Source organism: Podarcis cretensis (assembly GCF_951804945.1).
Source record: "Podarcis cretensis genome assembly, chromosome: 5".
In the NCBI taxonomy this organism is placed as follows: Eukaryota; Metazoa; Chordata; class Lepidosauria; order Squamata; family Lacertidae; genus Podarcis; species Podarcis cretensis.
In genome coordinates this window covers 74439603-74455611 of record NC_137174.1, presented here as the reverse complement: position 1 = coordinate 74455611, position 16009 = coordinate 74439603, and the positions used below count along the sequence as shown (strand labels likewise).

Below are 16009 nucleotides of genomic sequence, written 5' to 3'. Positions count from 1 at the left end.
ACAAAGTTCTGGCTTCGCATAGGTATGCCACTCATATTTACCTTCACTTCCTCACGTTTGAGATGTCTTGCACATGGGCGAAATGCATAAATGTCTGTTGCCTGGTTTGCATGTACCAGGAAGCATGACTTAATTTAACAAAGGCATCTCAGGAATGAGCCATTCTCAGCCAAGAGAAGGAAAACAGTTCAGAATTCAGGCTTCCTTTTCTTGACTGGGAGGGAGGCATAGGTGAGTGAGGTTGATAAAGTGGATAAATCCCCACCACCAGTGGTGACGATGGGGAGCACAAGAAGGCTTGTCTAGTGCCCCCGCTGCTCACTCCCTCGCTCTGCCAGCCTGCTTGCTTATTCAGCACTTTTCAGGCTCCCCTCACCATGTGTTAACTTGAGTGTGTGCATGCACTTTTGTCTCCAGTGTCACAACAGACAAGTGCAGATATAGTAGAGAGATAAGTTTGTCGCAGCATGCTCAACCGGCAAGGTACTGTTTTATGGAATTTATATAGAGATGTATACAAAATCTGCTCAGAATGATATATTTGCATTTTCCTAGGGCCCCAGAACTTTTTAGTTACCTAGCCAAAAATGGTCAAGAGGACATATTCTACGAAGATGACATTTGGCCAGGTGAAGAAGAGAATGGGTAAGCAGCTCATACCTTTAAAGCATTATTAGGGTAGCTATAGGGTTGTAAAAATGAGCCTTGTTGAGTTCAGTTCTGCACCTCGGATCAATTCTTCAAACTTAGTTGTTGAATTTGTGATAGCTGGTATCAAAGCATGATTCCTAGTGCTCTTCCAACAATTAGCTTTAACCATTTGGACAAGCCCATCCTCTAATAATATAACCAACTAATACTACAGCCAACCAACTTTATAATATACACTGAGTGGCTACATCCTGAAATAAACCTGCTTACTTATGTTTTATTTATTTGTAAGGAGTAATAGCAGTAGTAAGAAATGAATATCTCTAGCAAATAAGAGTTATTGTTTAGTTTTCCACAGTTTTTTGTGATTCTGCTGGAAATATACACTAGACCTGATGTTTTTTCATTAAAGTACATACCTTTGTAAAGTCAAGTCTTAAATCCCTTACAGCACAATTCTAACCACATCTACTTAGAAATATGTCCTATTGAATTCAGGATCTTCAAGACCTGTCTTTTATTTTTACAGATATGTTTGTTAAGTTGTTTTGTTTGTTGCAATTGGTTTTTAGTCTTTATATGGTTGCTTTTGGTCATTATTATAAGGAAAGTGACTAAATAATAATAGAAGAGTTTACTTCAGGCAAGTGGGGTTAGGATTGCAGTTTCAGTAGCTTGCTGAAGCTCATTTGAACTATATGTAAATCGTAATAGTATATGAGTGGGTGGTTTGTTGAACTTTTATAGCTGATTTAACGTTTGAGTTAAATTATTGGCAATGTCCCCTCTGCCATACTTGAGGGCAGATACCAAAAGATTCCAACTGAGAAACGACTCTGCCCCTGTGGAGATGGCAATCTGGAAACAGTGGCTCATGTTCTCCTGTCCTGTCCCCTTTATAAAGATCTGAGGAATGAGAACATTGTTGTTGTTGTTGTTTAGTCGTTTAGTCGTGTCCGACTCTTCGTGACCCCATGGACCAGAGCACGCCAGGCACTTCTGTCTTCCACTGCCTCCTGCAGTTTAGTCAAACTCATGTTGGTAGCTTCAAGAACACTTTCCAACCATCTCATCCTCTGTCGTCCCCTTCTCCTTGTGCCCTCCATCTTTCCCAACATTAGGGTCTTTTCCAGGGAGTCTTCTCTTCTCATGAGGTGGCCAAAGTATTGGAGCCTCAGCTTCAGGATCTGTCCTTCCAGTGAGCACTCAGGGCTGATTTCCTTCAGAATGGATAGGTTTGATCTTCTTGCAGTCCATGGGACTCTCAAGAGTCACCTCCAGCACCATAATTCAAAAGCATCAATTCTTCGGCGATCAGCCTTCTTTCTCGTCCAGCTCTCACTTCCATACATCACTACTGGGAAAACCATAGCTTTAACTATACGGACCTTTGTTGGCAAGGTGATGTCTCTGCTTTTTAAGATGCTGCCTAGGTTTGTCATTGCTTTTCTCCCAAGAAGCAGGCGTCTTTTAATTTCGTGGCTGCTATCACCATCTGCAGTGATCATGAGATCATTACCCCACTCTTACTTACCATCCCATGTAGGAATGAAAATCACGGGAGACGAGTGGTGGGTGTCACGAGAGGCGTCTGCCGGGGAAGTCCCGGGAACTTTCTTTTATTGAATATTACAAACATTGCCACAGGTGTACTTGTGGCTGATTGGTTGATACAAACACAAAGAAACTCATTGCCTATTGGTTAATGCAAATGCAAGGCGGGAATTACATGTGAGGGGTGGGAATTACATGTGAACATTAATCACCGGTAGATTAAAGGCTGGGAAACGAGGTTGGGACTAGACAAGCATGAAACCTCCTAATTAATTATAACTAAAGATTAATATAACATGAACAATTACTAATGATTGATCATAACATGAAAGAATATAATAATCAAGTTCTATAGATGTGGTCAGCTATGCATGGAGTACAAGTCACCATGAACTTAAGGTGAACTGAGCGATGAGGGAATGTCTTGGTATTTGGAGCAGGTTCGTACAGTATGTGCAGAAACAGAGAAAAGATTATAAGCGAGAGTTCCCAGAATGCAAGAGAGAAGAAGCAATGCTTCCCCATAATGCAACAGTTATGTGCAGAGGGAAAACATATGTGCAGAAAGAAAACTTCCCTTTATCTCCCCCTTTCTTTTCTTTTTTGCGAGGCGTTCTAGGTAAATAAGGCAAAAATATTTCGGGATTAGTGGTGTGCCAGCGAATGCCCAAAATAAGTTCGCCAGGGAGGATGGGGCGAAAAATACTACGAGATACGTGGTTTGCCAACGCATGCTCGAAATAAATCTGCCCATATCTCCCCTTTGGTTTACTGTTGGTGTTGCCATTTTGCAAAATAAGCAGCAAGAATTTTATTGGGTGGCTGAGGGGGAGAGAGAAACCGGGAGAAAAGACTTATGAGGCCAGGAATGCATTGGAGGAAGCAGCATAATAAAATCAACATGCAAATTATGACGATAGCATATTGAAAGAGATTACGAAGCCAAGTAGGTTTGGCAACCAAGCGGTAAGCCACTGAGTGAAAGAATCCCAGAAAGCAGGAAAACCAACATCCTGTTTGATGTGATGTGTGAGATTTTGCAAATGAGAGATTTGTTTTTGGATGGCCTTAGAATTGTCAGTGATATTAAAGCAGCACATGTTTTCCACTTGTTCGCATCCGTAATGATGGAGCATCAATAGATAATCGACAGCAGCGCGATTCTGCAGGAGGCCATGCCGGAGTTCACTCTGCTCTTTATTCAAAAGATGAAGAGCTTGTGATGTAAAATTCAAAGCTTTTGCTGCGGAGCAAGCTAAAGAGTTAATATTCCTGCTATTCCGTACGGCCAGTCCAGGGACTCCTAAGAGAGAGACAGCTAAAGAAATATATTCGGATCTGCTAGGGAGAGAGACAGAATCATCGCAATCGTTATTCAATTCTATAGCGCGTCACTATCGAGATCGGGATAAATGATGCTTTTTGGGTAAAATGATGGACAAACGACTTAAACAACAGGGTGTGCCATGGCTAATGTTTGCAGGAATATAATTAAACGTGAAGCCTGGACACGACCAGAACCAGCCGTCAGGCAGCTCTGTGTATTTATATATATATGAAATATTTACATAATCAGAGCAATTGAAATTAGCATCGCCCATTTGCACACAGTTGGCTTCTGTACAGTTCACCATACGGGCACAAGTAATATTATAAGATGCCACGTATGGGGTTGATAAATCAATGGCCAAAGATGGGCGTCGGCGCACTTGGTTACCCCAGAGTTGGTAACCGTCATAACCAAGGGTGCGGAGAGAATCATTTTGGGGTAGGGATGAGAACCACCAGGTGTCATTTTGTATATCAAAGGGATCATGACAAACAGGGATAAGGCAAGAACCAAGGATTTCACCGACGGATACCTGCTGGGTGAGGCAGAAAGAAGAAACATTAAGGGTTTTTGCAAAAGATTCCCACACATTTATTGGTGTGGAATCGCCGCTGTTAAGAGCAGAGGCAGAAAGGGGCAAAAACAAAACACTGAAAATGAGCACTATCATGGAATTCATGTTAAGACATGATATGAGACACAAGAGCAAATTAGCAGGGTTTGCTTCCAACTGCTGTTCCCTTCGGAACTGTTCAGCTTGAAGTGAGAGTGATTTTATTTGGCCCCACGTCACTGGTCCATTACGATTTCCCCGCTTGCGAATCCTGGGGGGACCGGGCGTCGCATCCTGGGTGATCTGCAGCTGACCGTCGAACTGCGGTATTGGATTCTGTAGAGCCTGTTGCCAAGCCATGATGGAGGCGGACGCAGCAAGCGGGAACCCAGCGAGCACCCTGTGGAGTAGAAACTGCAGCATAACCCTTTCCCCACGTAATCAATTTCACTGGTTCACTCCATTCATTGGAGGGTAATATTTTATAGCGGACCAGTGGGGCTGGGAGTATCTCTGTCTGCTGAAAATGCTTCTGGAGGCGAGTGTAAGATTGATGATCCTGTATGGAAAGATTCAAATGGTGGAGAGTAAAAAGAACGCTGGCCAACCAGGCTTCTTTTTCGGAAAGCGAGGCTGGGACTCCGGCCTTCTTTTCCTGCCGGATTAAAGCAGTTTTTAAAGTGCGGTTAGCACGTTCAACAATGGCTTGGCCTTGAGAATTATAAGGGATGCCAAATAAATGGTGAATATTCCAAGTCTCACAAAATTGAGCAAAGCTTTTTGCACAATACGCTGGGGCATTGTCAGTTTTTAAAGAATGGGGCTTGCCCATGACTGACATAGTACGAACAAGATGATTGCAAACATGCTTAACTTGCTCACCCCTTTGAGGGGTGGCCCAAATATAGCCTGAGAATGTGTCAATGCAGACATGTAAAAACTTCCAAGGTGAAAAGGGGGCAAAGTGAGTTACATCCATTTGCCACAGCTGGTTGGCCTCCAGCCCACGGGGATTGACACCGGGGCTGGGGTGGCCAATCTGATTAGAACATTGAGGACATTGTTGGATAATTGCACGAGCCACTTCCAACGGAATTTGGAATTGGCGGCTTAAAGCTTTCGCATTTTGATGATGGAAAGCATGACTTTCAATGGGGGAGACAGGCAAAACCCTGAGCAAAGAGTCTGCTTTTGCATTACCATCAGTGAGGAAACCTGGGAAAGGTTGGTGAGAGCGAATATGTACCACAAAAAGTGGATGGGATCGATTGGAAAGAAGCAATTGTAAAGACAAAAAAAGGCTCAATAAGTTGTCATCCAATAAAGGACTTACATAACTGCCTTGTAGGCGGGTTATGACATTCGCGACATAAAGACTGTCCACAATCAAATTAAATGGTTGTTTGGATAAGTGGTGCAAGGCTTTGACAGCTGCTGCTAACTCAGAACGCTGGGCAGACTTTTGTGGAAGAGTGTAAAGGCTGTGCCATTCCCCATTCTGTTGCCACGCAACTACCCCCCTGGAGGGGGCTCCGTCAGTGAAGACAGTAGGGGCATCCAAAGGGACAGGAGATAATATGGAAGAAAAGGACAGGGAAATTTGTTTGCTCATTTGCAGGCGAGGGTCGGCTGGGATATGGCAACCTACTTGGCCGACAAATTCAGCTAAAGCACACTGCAAATCCATACTATTGGAGAGAGCAGTTTCCCATTGTTCTAGGGGCATGGGCACAATTATTTGGTTGCAATCAACGCCAAAGAGGCTTTTGCAGCGACGGCGTCCCTTGCTGATGAGCTGAGCAAGGAGATCCACCAAAGGAGTTACCGTGTTCTTTGGCGTATGATGTAAATACAGCCATTCAATTATATGGACTTTTGATGGGCCTAACTGAATAATGGCTGCAAAGGGTTGGACAGAATCTGTCATTATGACTACATCGGGCGAAACATTAAGGATTGCTCGATCAACCCAGTGGAGATGCATAAGTTCCTTTAACTGGGCAACAGTCTGCTGTTGAGAAGAGGTCAAGGTAATTTTTGTACCAGGAGAATGGTGGCCTTTTAAGGCTGAAAAAAGCGGCCGTAAAACTTCAAGAGGGATTTTAAAATAGGGTCTTATCCAATTGATGTTGCCCAGCAATTGCTGCAGCTGGACATATTTCATTGTTTTTGGGATGTGTAATTCGGGGACTATAGGAATGGAATAGCTAGCTATCATTTTGTGCCCCAAATAATGAAAGGGAGAAGATTCCTGGACTTTCTCTGGGGCAATATTCAAACCATAAAGTGATAAACAAGTTATCAAATCCTGTTTCCATTGAGGGGGGAGGCTTGGCCCGCTAATAAGCACGTCATCCGTATAATGGTAAATCAGAAGGTGTGGATACCGAAGGCGAAAGGGCTGGAGGGCTTGATTCACATAATATTGGCACATGGTAGGGGAGTTCAACATTCCTTGAGGCAGAACCTTCCATTGAAATCTTTCTGTTGGCTGGCTATTATTTAATACAGGAACAGTAAAGGCGAAAAAATTATGATCCTTCTCCTGTAGGGGAATGGAGAAGAAGCAATCTTGCAAATCTATTATAGCCAATTGATAAGAATGTGGAATCGCATTTGGATTAGGCAGACCGCACTGCAAAGGCCCCATAGGTTCAAGGATCTGGTTTATTTTCCGGAGGTCTTGGAGAAATCTCCAATTTCCGCTTTTCTTTCGTATGACAAAGACAGGGGTATTAAAGGGGTTTACAGAAGGCTCTATGTGGTCAGCCAATAATTGCTGATTCACCAAATTTTTTAAAGCAATTAGTTTTTCGCCCCATCTGAGGCCACATTGTTCTTTCTTTTATCAGATCTAAATGATCAGACAAGATGATCAGACAACAGCAAGGGTGCTAGGTCTATTGAGGTTGCAATGAGATTAAGGATTATCTGAACAATAATCTTGGTCATTTGATTGCCCATTGCTGTCTTTTTTATTTGTATATATTTTATTTGTATATATTGCTTGTTTTATGTTGCTATGGTTGTTGGCTAATGTGAATAAAGTTTATCTATCTATTGGCAATGTTTTTTGATATGGAATAATTTTTTAATGTAGTGCTGAGAAGGTTCAAGAAATCATTGCGTGGCTAAAGGCTCATCCTGTCAGTGCACTCTCTCGTTCCTCTTGTGATTTGCAAATTTTGGATATGGCTATTGTCGAAAAGATCGAAGAAGAAGTAGAAAAGTGCAAGGTACTGTTCTTATTTTAAGTCTGAGGAACTTAACATATGTCTTGTAATCACAATATATAGGAATGGGATTATAAATTTGGATTAGAACTGATTGACTTCCAATTAGAAAAAATGTATTTAACTGGCATGATAGTTTGAGCTTGTATAAAGATTTCAGTCTAGAAAGTTCAGGTGATACCCAGTGCTAGTCATACTCTGGCTAGACCCATTGAAATCAGTTGAGTTAAGCACACTGATTTCAGTGGGCCCTCCTCCGAGCACGACTTGCTTGGATATCTATTACGCAGCAAGTGGGGTTTTGAAGACTTCTGAAACAGCAGTTCTGATTTGCCCCATTACATTATATTCCTTCAAATTCACTTATGTATAAAATCATTATTTTCAAGCACTGTAAAAAAAACACCACACTCTCCCAAGTTCAGTGTCCCTGATTATGCTGATATAGCATAAGTACTTATCAGCATAATAGACTGTTTTGGTAGAGAGCTTTGTTCACTAGACACGAGTAGTTGAAAGAAAGGTGTTATGTAGAAAGAGCGATGATTCAGCTACTTTGAGCGAAAGAAAAATGTTGAAAAGCAAGCATAATCCAAACTTTGTTCTGAGTATTCAGTTTCTTGTTTTCCCCCTTTAGCAAAGGAAAAGCAATAAGAAAGTGCGTGTGACGGTGAAACCTCACTTGTTATTCAGGGTAAGTTTGGGTTATTTTGTGAATGGAAGGATACTGTTCTTGTAAGAGAAAGTCTTAACAGAAATTCTGTCTTGCTCATAGGGAAATATGGTGCCCTCCTGAATTATTTAATTAAAATTGCAACAATGACTTCATGACCAACAGAGTTTGGTGTTCTATCTATGCTAATTTGATATTCATTTAGACATACTGTACACAGACTGCTTTGAGGAGGGGTTTTTTAACAATTAAACAGTGTAAATAAATAAGAAAGAAAGAAAGAAAGAAAGAAAGAAAGAAAGAGAAAACTTCACACAAGCTTGCATTATCTTGTTCAGATATTCCTTCACACCAAGTAATAGTCAGGATTCAGATAGTGCTGACTTTTTAATCTTGCACTGTTACCCATTTATAAACACAATAATATTACACACATAATGCTTCTTATTTCTCCATTTGACATGAACTCATTATCAATGGGTTAACTCCTCCTCCCACCAAGAAAGCTAAGGAATCGTGTGAACAGCATTTGATGTCTATCTCAGTCCTGCTGGTTTTTCCTGTTTCATTCCTTATGTTTGCTCAGGCAGAGCTGTTCATTGTTCTTGTCACCTGATTCCCCCCACCCCTTTCAACCTCTGTTTTGTCTCCTGCAGTAGCTTAGCCTTCTCCTCTAAACTTCATTGCTTCTCCTTTTTCTTATTCAAAATAAAAGCCTTTTTCTTGTGTCTATATTTACTCCCTTCTCCTCCTCCTGGCTCCTTTCCATTTCTGCCCAGCATATACAGGTGAACTTCCTCAGCAGGCATGTAGTGGACTCAGGAGTGTGGAACCTTCTCCAGACCATCATTCATGAAAGCTTCAGCACCCTTTTCCTTAGAGCTATTCATATCCCAAACAAACCATAAGTCACCTCTGTTGTTGGCCAGTTCTTTTCTCAGGTTTCGTTCCTACTGGGTAGAGGGCATGAATATACTCAACCTTCCAACAGCCTGCTCTGTGCCTCCTCCTTCACTTTCTTGATCTCCAGAGTCCTCAATAAAATACAAAGAGAGGGGACACTTGTTCTGGAAGTCCCTCATTGGTGCAGCTGTGATAGGAATTTTATGGTCTTAGATATATGGTAATGTTCATAACGCACATACATAGATCAGCACAGGAAGACCAATCTGGAACCATTTTGATTCCTAAACGGACCAAATGTTTTCTCTGCAAGGTCAAAGTGGAAAAGCCTCCCCATTGTCTTTTCCTTCACAAATCCTGTCTTAAGCGTATGTCTGTGTTTGAATAAGGTGTGAGCCTGTGACCTGGCCCAGGAACTAAGTATTTATCACTACAAAAGAATGGCCAGGCTACCCAGGAAATCCAATCAAGTAACCTGCCAGACAGGAGATAAACAGCGACAGGAGAAAAACAACGTGCAAATGTTCTGTTTTAGACAGTTTTTTATGTGTGTATGTATGATGTTTCTGGGGGTGGTCTTGATCTACAGGATGGGAATTTCAAGTCTTTATAAGGCCTTGCACACTATTTTTCTGAGCTCTCCTCCTCTCCTGCGGGTGAGGGGAGCACCCTGTTGCAACAGATCAATAAAGATCAAGCTTACTAGCTGCTTTGCTTCTCAATATTCTCTGGTTGGCCTCTGTTATTTTCTCCTACCAATAGGGAACCTATGTAAGGACTCTATATGGGCTCTTGGATACCCCATAAGGGAAAAGGGCAATTTTTGTTTACAACACAGAATACCATAGCGATCCAAGGGAAGTCCCATTGTTTCTTTCTCCTAGCCCACAAAACCCAAAACTTGCCTACTCCACCCAACACACTCCACCAGGGCATCAGCCACTTTCAGCAGCTCTTTTGAGTAAAGCTTCATGGATCACTGCCTTGCCGTGGCGAAGGGGCTTGAAGAACTCAGAGAAGCTATGAACTATGCCAAGCAGGGAACCCAAGATGAACAGGTCATAGTGGAGAGTTTTGACCAAACGTGATCCACCTGGAGGAGGAACCGGCAAGCCACTCCAGTATCCCTGCCAAGAAAACTCCATGGACAAAGACAACAGGCATATAAAAGTTATGACGCTGGAAGATGAGCCCCTCAGGTCGGAAGGCGTCCAACATGCTACTGGGGAAGAGCGGAGGGCAAGTACAAGTAGATCCAGAGCTGATGAAGCGGCTGGGCCAAAGCCGAAAGGACGCTCAGTTGCGGATATGCCTGGAAGCGAAAGGAAAGTCCAATGCTGTAAAGAAAAATATTGCATAGGAACCTGGAATGTAAGAACCATGAACATGGGTAAGTTGGAGGTGGTCAAAAATGAGATGGCAAGAATAAATATTGACATCCTGGGCATCAGTGAACTAAAATGGACGGGAATGGGTGAATTCAGTTCGGATGACCATCATATCTACTCCTGTGGGCAAGAAACCCGTAAAAGAAATGGAGTGGCCCTCATAGTCAACAAAAGAGTGGCAAAAGCTGTACTGGGATGCAATCTCAAAAATGATAGAATGATCTCGATACGAATCCAAGGCAGACCTTTTAACATCACAGTAATCCAAGTTTATGCACCAACTACTGGTGCTGAAGAAACTGAAATTGACCAATTCTATGAAGACTTACAACACCTTATAGAAGTGACACCAAAGAAGGATGTTCTTCTCATTATAGGGGATTGGAATGCTAAAGTAGGGAGTCAAGAGATAAAAGGAACAACTGGCAAGTTTGGCCTTGGAGATCAAAACGAAGCAGGGCAAAGGCTAATAGAGTTCTGTCAAGAGAACAAGCTGGTCATCACAAACACGCTTTTCCAACAACACAAGAGACGACTCTACACATGGACATCACCAGATGGGCAGCATCGAAATCAGATTGATTATATTCTCTGCAGCCAAAGATGGAGAAGCTCTATACAGTCAGCAAAAACAAGACCTGGAGCTGACTGTGGCTCAGATCATCAGCTTCTTATAGCAAAATTCAAGCTTAAACTGAAGAAAGTAGGAAAAACCACTGGGCCGGTAAGATACAATCTAAGTCAAATCCCTTATGAATACACAGTGGAAGTGAGGAACAGGTTTAAGGATTTAGATTTGGTGGACAGAGTGCCTGAAGAACTATGGATGGAGGCTCGTAACATTATACAGGAGGCAGCAACGAAAACCATCCCAATGAAAAGGAAATGCAAGAAAGCAAAGTGGCTGTCCAATGAGGCCTTACAAATAGCGGGGGAGAGAAGGCAAGCAAAATGCAAGGGAGATCGTGAAACATACAGGAAATTGAATGCAGATTTCCAAAGAATAGCAAGGAGAGACAAGAAGACCTTCTTAAACAAGCAATGCAAAGAAATAGAGGAAAGCAATAGAATGGGAAGAACCAGAAATCTGTTCAAGAAAATTGGAGATATGAAAGGAACATTTCGTACAAAGATTTCCATAATAAAGGACAAAAGTGGAAAGGACCTAACAGAAGCAGAAGACATCAAGAAGAGGTGGCAAGAATACACAGAGGAATTATACCAGAAAGAAACGGATGTCTCATATACCCCAGGTAGTGTGGTTGCTGACCTTGAGCCAGACATCCTGGAGAGTGAAGTCAAATGGGCCTTAGAAAGCACTGCAAATAACAAGGCCAGTGGAAGTGATGGTATTCCAGCTGAACTATTTAAAATTTTAAAAGATGATGCTGTTAAGGTGCTACACTCAATATGCCAGCAAGTTTGGAAAACTCAGCAGTGGCCAGAAGATTGGAGAAGATCAGTCTACATCCCAATCCCAAAGAAGGGCAGTGCCAAAGAATGCTCCAACTATCGCACAATTGCACTAATTTCTCATGCTAGCAAGGTTATGCTTAAAATTCTACAAGGAAGGCTCAAGCAGTATGTGGACCGAGAACTCCCAGAAGTGCAAGCTGGATTTAGAAGAGGCAGAGGAACCAGAGACCAAATTGCAAACATGCGCTGGATTATGGAGAAAGCTAGAGAGTTCCAGAAAGACATTTACTTCTGCTTCATTGACTATGCAAAAGCCTTTGACTGTGTCGACCATGGCAAACTATGGCAAGTTCTTAAAGAAATGGGAGTGCCTGATCACCTCATCTGTCTCCTGAGAAATCTCTATGTGGGACAAGAAGCTACAGTTAGAACTGGATATGGAACAACTGACTGGTTCCAAATTGGGAAAGGAGTACGACAAGGCTGCATTTTGTCTCCCTGCTTATTTAACTTATATGCAGAATTCATCATGCGAAAGGCTGGGCTGGATGAATCCCTAGCCGGAATTAAGATTGCCGGAAGAAATATCAACAACCTCAGATATGCAGATGACACAACCTTGATGGCAGAAAGTGAGGAGGAATTAAAGAACCTTTTATTGAGGGTGAAAGAGGAGAGTGCAAAATATGGTCTGAAGCTCAACATCAAAAAAACGAAGATCATGGCTACTGGTCCCATCACCTCCTGGCAAATAGAAGGGGAAGAAATGGAGGCAGTGAGAGATTTTACTTTCTTGGGCTCCATGATCACTGCAGATGGTGACAGCAGCCACGAAATTAAAAGACGCCTGCTTCTTGGGAGAAGGGCAATGACAGGCCTAGACAGCATCTTGAGAAGTAGAGACATCACCTTGCCAACAAAGGTCCGTATAGTTAAAGCTATGGTTTTCCCAGTAGTGATGTATGGAAGTGAGAGCTGGACCATAAAGAAGGCTGATCGCCGAAGAATTGATGCTTTTGAATTATGGTGCTGGAGGAGACTCTTGAGAGTCCCATGGACTGCAAGAAGATCAAACCTCTCCATTCTGAAGGAAATCAGCCCTGAGTGCTCACTGGAAGGACAGATTGTGAAGCTGAGGCTCCAGTACTTTGGCCACCTCATGAGAAGAGAAGACTCCCTGGAGAAGACCCTGATGTTGGGAAAGATGGAGGGCACAAGGAGAAGGGGGCGACAGAGGACGAGATGGTTGGATAGTGTTTTCGAGGTTACCAGCATGAGTCTGACCAAGCTGCGGGGGGCAGTGGAGGACAGGAGTGCCTGGCGTTCTCTGGTCCATGGGGTCACGAAGAGTCGGACACGACTAAATGACTAAACAACAACAGCATTTCTGATATGTGCCATGCAGGGTCTACATTCACCGGGCAATATAAGGAGGATCTCCATTGAAGTTTTCACTGGCCTTCAATAGAAGGGTTCTCCATAACATCCTACTACTGACCTAGACAGCCTTTTAAAATTTTAGGAATTTGTCTGTTTCTCTTTCTATTAAGTTCTATGCCTGTACATCTAGTCCTCAGCTGTCAGTCTCTTGTCCACAGTACAGAACTGGAGGTGTTACCAGATCCAAGCTGGAACACAAAAGTTGTTCATATTTTCCCTTCCTTTCTTCTTCTGGGTGCTAAGAGGAGCTAATCCATCAGTAACTGAGGCCTTGTTCACCTCAGACCAGGAAGGGCATTCACAATAAGTGCCCAACATAAATATATAAACAGAACATTTTAAAAAGGGGTTGCACTGGACATTTCTGATTCTCCACCGTATTTAAAAAATGCTGTTTCCAATTTGTTCCTTGTAGACTAGTCTCAGTGATTGCATGTTCTACAGGCCACAAAGATGGCAACCAAAAATATGTTACAAAATTATTTGACTATTTTATCTCCTAATAAAATGTATACATAATGTTTTTTTGGGGGGGCTAGTGATTTTGTTCTACGGTGTTAACTATTCATATTTGGATTCTTTTATCTTTGATTCCTACTAGCCTTTAGAACAGCAGCATGGAATTATACCAGATCGAGATGCAGACTATCGACTGTTTGACCGTGTTGTTAATGTGAGAGAGTGTTTTTCCGTTCCCCTTGGACTTCGTGGCACTGTGATAGGAATTAAAGGAGGTAACACAATGCCTTTTTGTGAACAGTCTCTTTTGCTTTTAAAATAATGTGAAGATCATTCATTGAATGCAAAATGAGTTAGTTTCACAGATAACGCTAAACTACGGCTAACGTTAACCATAGCGAAAGCTGAGGCATCTATCACAGAATAGTTCAAAGCACCAACGAGTACAACCGGAAGCTGTTAGAATTTTAGGCGTGTTCGATTGCCTTAGTGACTTTTCACTCGTGCACCTAGAAATCTGAACCATTGTAATAATTTTTTTAAATATAAGATGTGGCAAGTGTTGTTAGTTTATTTATACAGTGTCCTCAGTATGCATAGTATTTTATGGAGTAACTTAAGCACGTGAGGCACACCTGTGCCCTAAATGCGAAGGAGGGGGTGAAAGTAAGAAGCCTTTTGATCTCACTTTCGCATAGGAGTTAGTTTAAGAATGTGAGCACGCTTGCATACATCACGCCAATCTAGGATGTTTAGCAGAGGCAGTGTGACTGGTTCTGCTGCATTGGGTACTGAGCCAAGGGAGCCAAGGGGCCACTGCAGGGCGTTGCAACTATGACTTGGTGAATTGAGCAGAGCGGAAGGTCAAAAGTGGGTGGGGTGCCGAATGCTGGAAATGCACAGGATGTTGCTGAAATCTGAAAGACGAAAGTCTACCCCTTAGGAGGAGAGAAGGAATTTTCTTTATTCTTTCTGTCAGGACAACAAAGAGTCTTGTGGTTTCTGTTGTCAGAGTTCATTTATAACAATGCTTGAAGGGCTCATTTAACTGAGTAGGTATTACAGTGGTGCCCCGCAAGACGAACGCCTCGCAAGACGGAAAACCCGCTAGACGAAAGGGTTTTCCGTTTTGGAGGCGCTTCGCAAAATGAATTTCCCTATGGGCTTGCTTCGCAAGATGAAAATGTCTTGCGAGTTCCTGCGGGTTTTTTTCCCTTTCCCCCCCTTTTCCTAAGCCGCTAAGCCGCTTATCAGCTGATCCGCTGATAAGCCGCTTAACAGCTGATCGCTAAAAGCCGCTAATAGCGCTAATCTGCTAAGCTGTCAATGGGCTTGCTTCGCAAGACGAAAAAACCGCTATACGAAGAGCCTCACGGAACGGATTAATTTCGTCTTGCGAGGCACCACTGTATACCTAATGTGAGGCCCAAAGGTTGAGAGATCTGTACTTAGAATCATAGCACTGTAGAGTTTGAAGGGAGGGGACCACAAGGAGCATCTAGTCCAGTCCCCTGCAATGCAGGAATCCTTTGCCCAATGAGGGGCTCGAACCCACAACCCTGAGATTAAGAGTCTTGTGCTCTACCAACTGAGCTAATCTTCCTGTAACTGCACTTGTTTGAGGGCTGTTGAGTACTGTGACACATCTATGGCTACCCTAAGTGATGATTTACCTTTTGGCCTTAATTTGTAAATCACCTGGGCTTTTGCCCCCTTCCTATACCTGGGGGATGCAGATCCTGACCTTTAAGTGCCACAGGACCTTGTTGCAATAGGTTAACATAAATCGGTTAACATAAATTCTGATCAAGGATTGAAGACCTTTGTAATATGAGGGGGGGGGGGGGAATGTAGCTTCTTTAACTATTCCAGACTGATTTAGGAAAGTTTCAGATAAAAAACAAGTTATGTAGTTGGGACATTGTCTTTAAAACAGTTCCAGCTTTCTAGTACATGTAAGCTAATGCCATAATTTGTTAAGGTTGTCTCCAGCTAAGTCATACTCAGATTAGACTCTAATAGACATAGCATATTTGGGTCCATTAATTTTAGTGGGTCTACTTGTGAGCATGATTTAATTTGATACAACCCATAGTCTTCAAGATGTGAGTTCAAGACTCATATGATTACACCTTTGGAAAATGTTAAGTTTTGAAGTATCTTCACATTTAGTCAGTAATGCTTGCTCATAGTGCATATTTTCTTCAGCCAGCAGAGAATCTGATGTTCTGTATGAAGTACTGTTTGATGAAGAGTTTCATGGAGGCTTAACAATAAGGTTTGTTTCTTTGCATCTTTTTAGGGTGTTGCACAGATCCTAGAGAAACATGTAACAATTGCGCAGAAAAGTGCTAATGGATATTTAGTCAAATCACCCTTTGAACAACATTAGGTTGGATCCAAATGTAG

The 16009-nt window shown here is 42.5% G+C and overlaps 1 protein-coding gene across 1 annotated transcript in view; it reads left to right on the top strand.

Annotated features, from left to right (window-relative positions):
* XRN1 (5'-3' exoribonuclease 1) overlaps window positions 1–16009 on the top strand; it is a 53945-nt gene that overhangs the window by 23940 nt on the left and 13996 nt on the right. The window contains exons 26-30 of the mRNA XM_079977539.1: window positions 556–645; window positions 7189–7324; window positions 7959–8015; window positions 13743–13875; window positions 15809–15878. Coding sequence (XP_079833665.1) covers window positions 556–645; window positions 7189–7324; window positions 7959–8015; window positions 13743–13875; window positions 15809–15878 — 486 coding nt within the window. The remainder of the gene's footprint in view (window positions 1–555; window positions 646–7188; window positions 7325–7958; window positions 8016–13742; window positions 13876–15808; window positions 15879–16009) is intronic.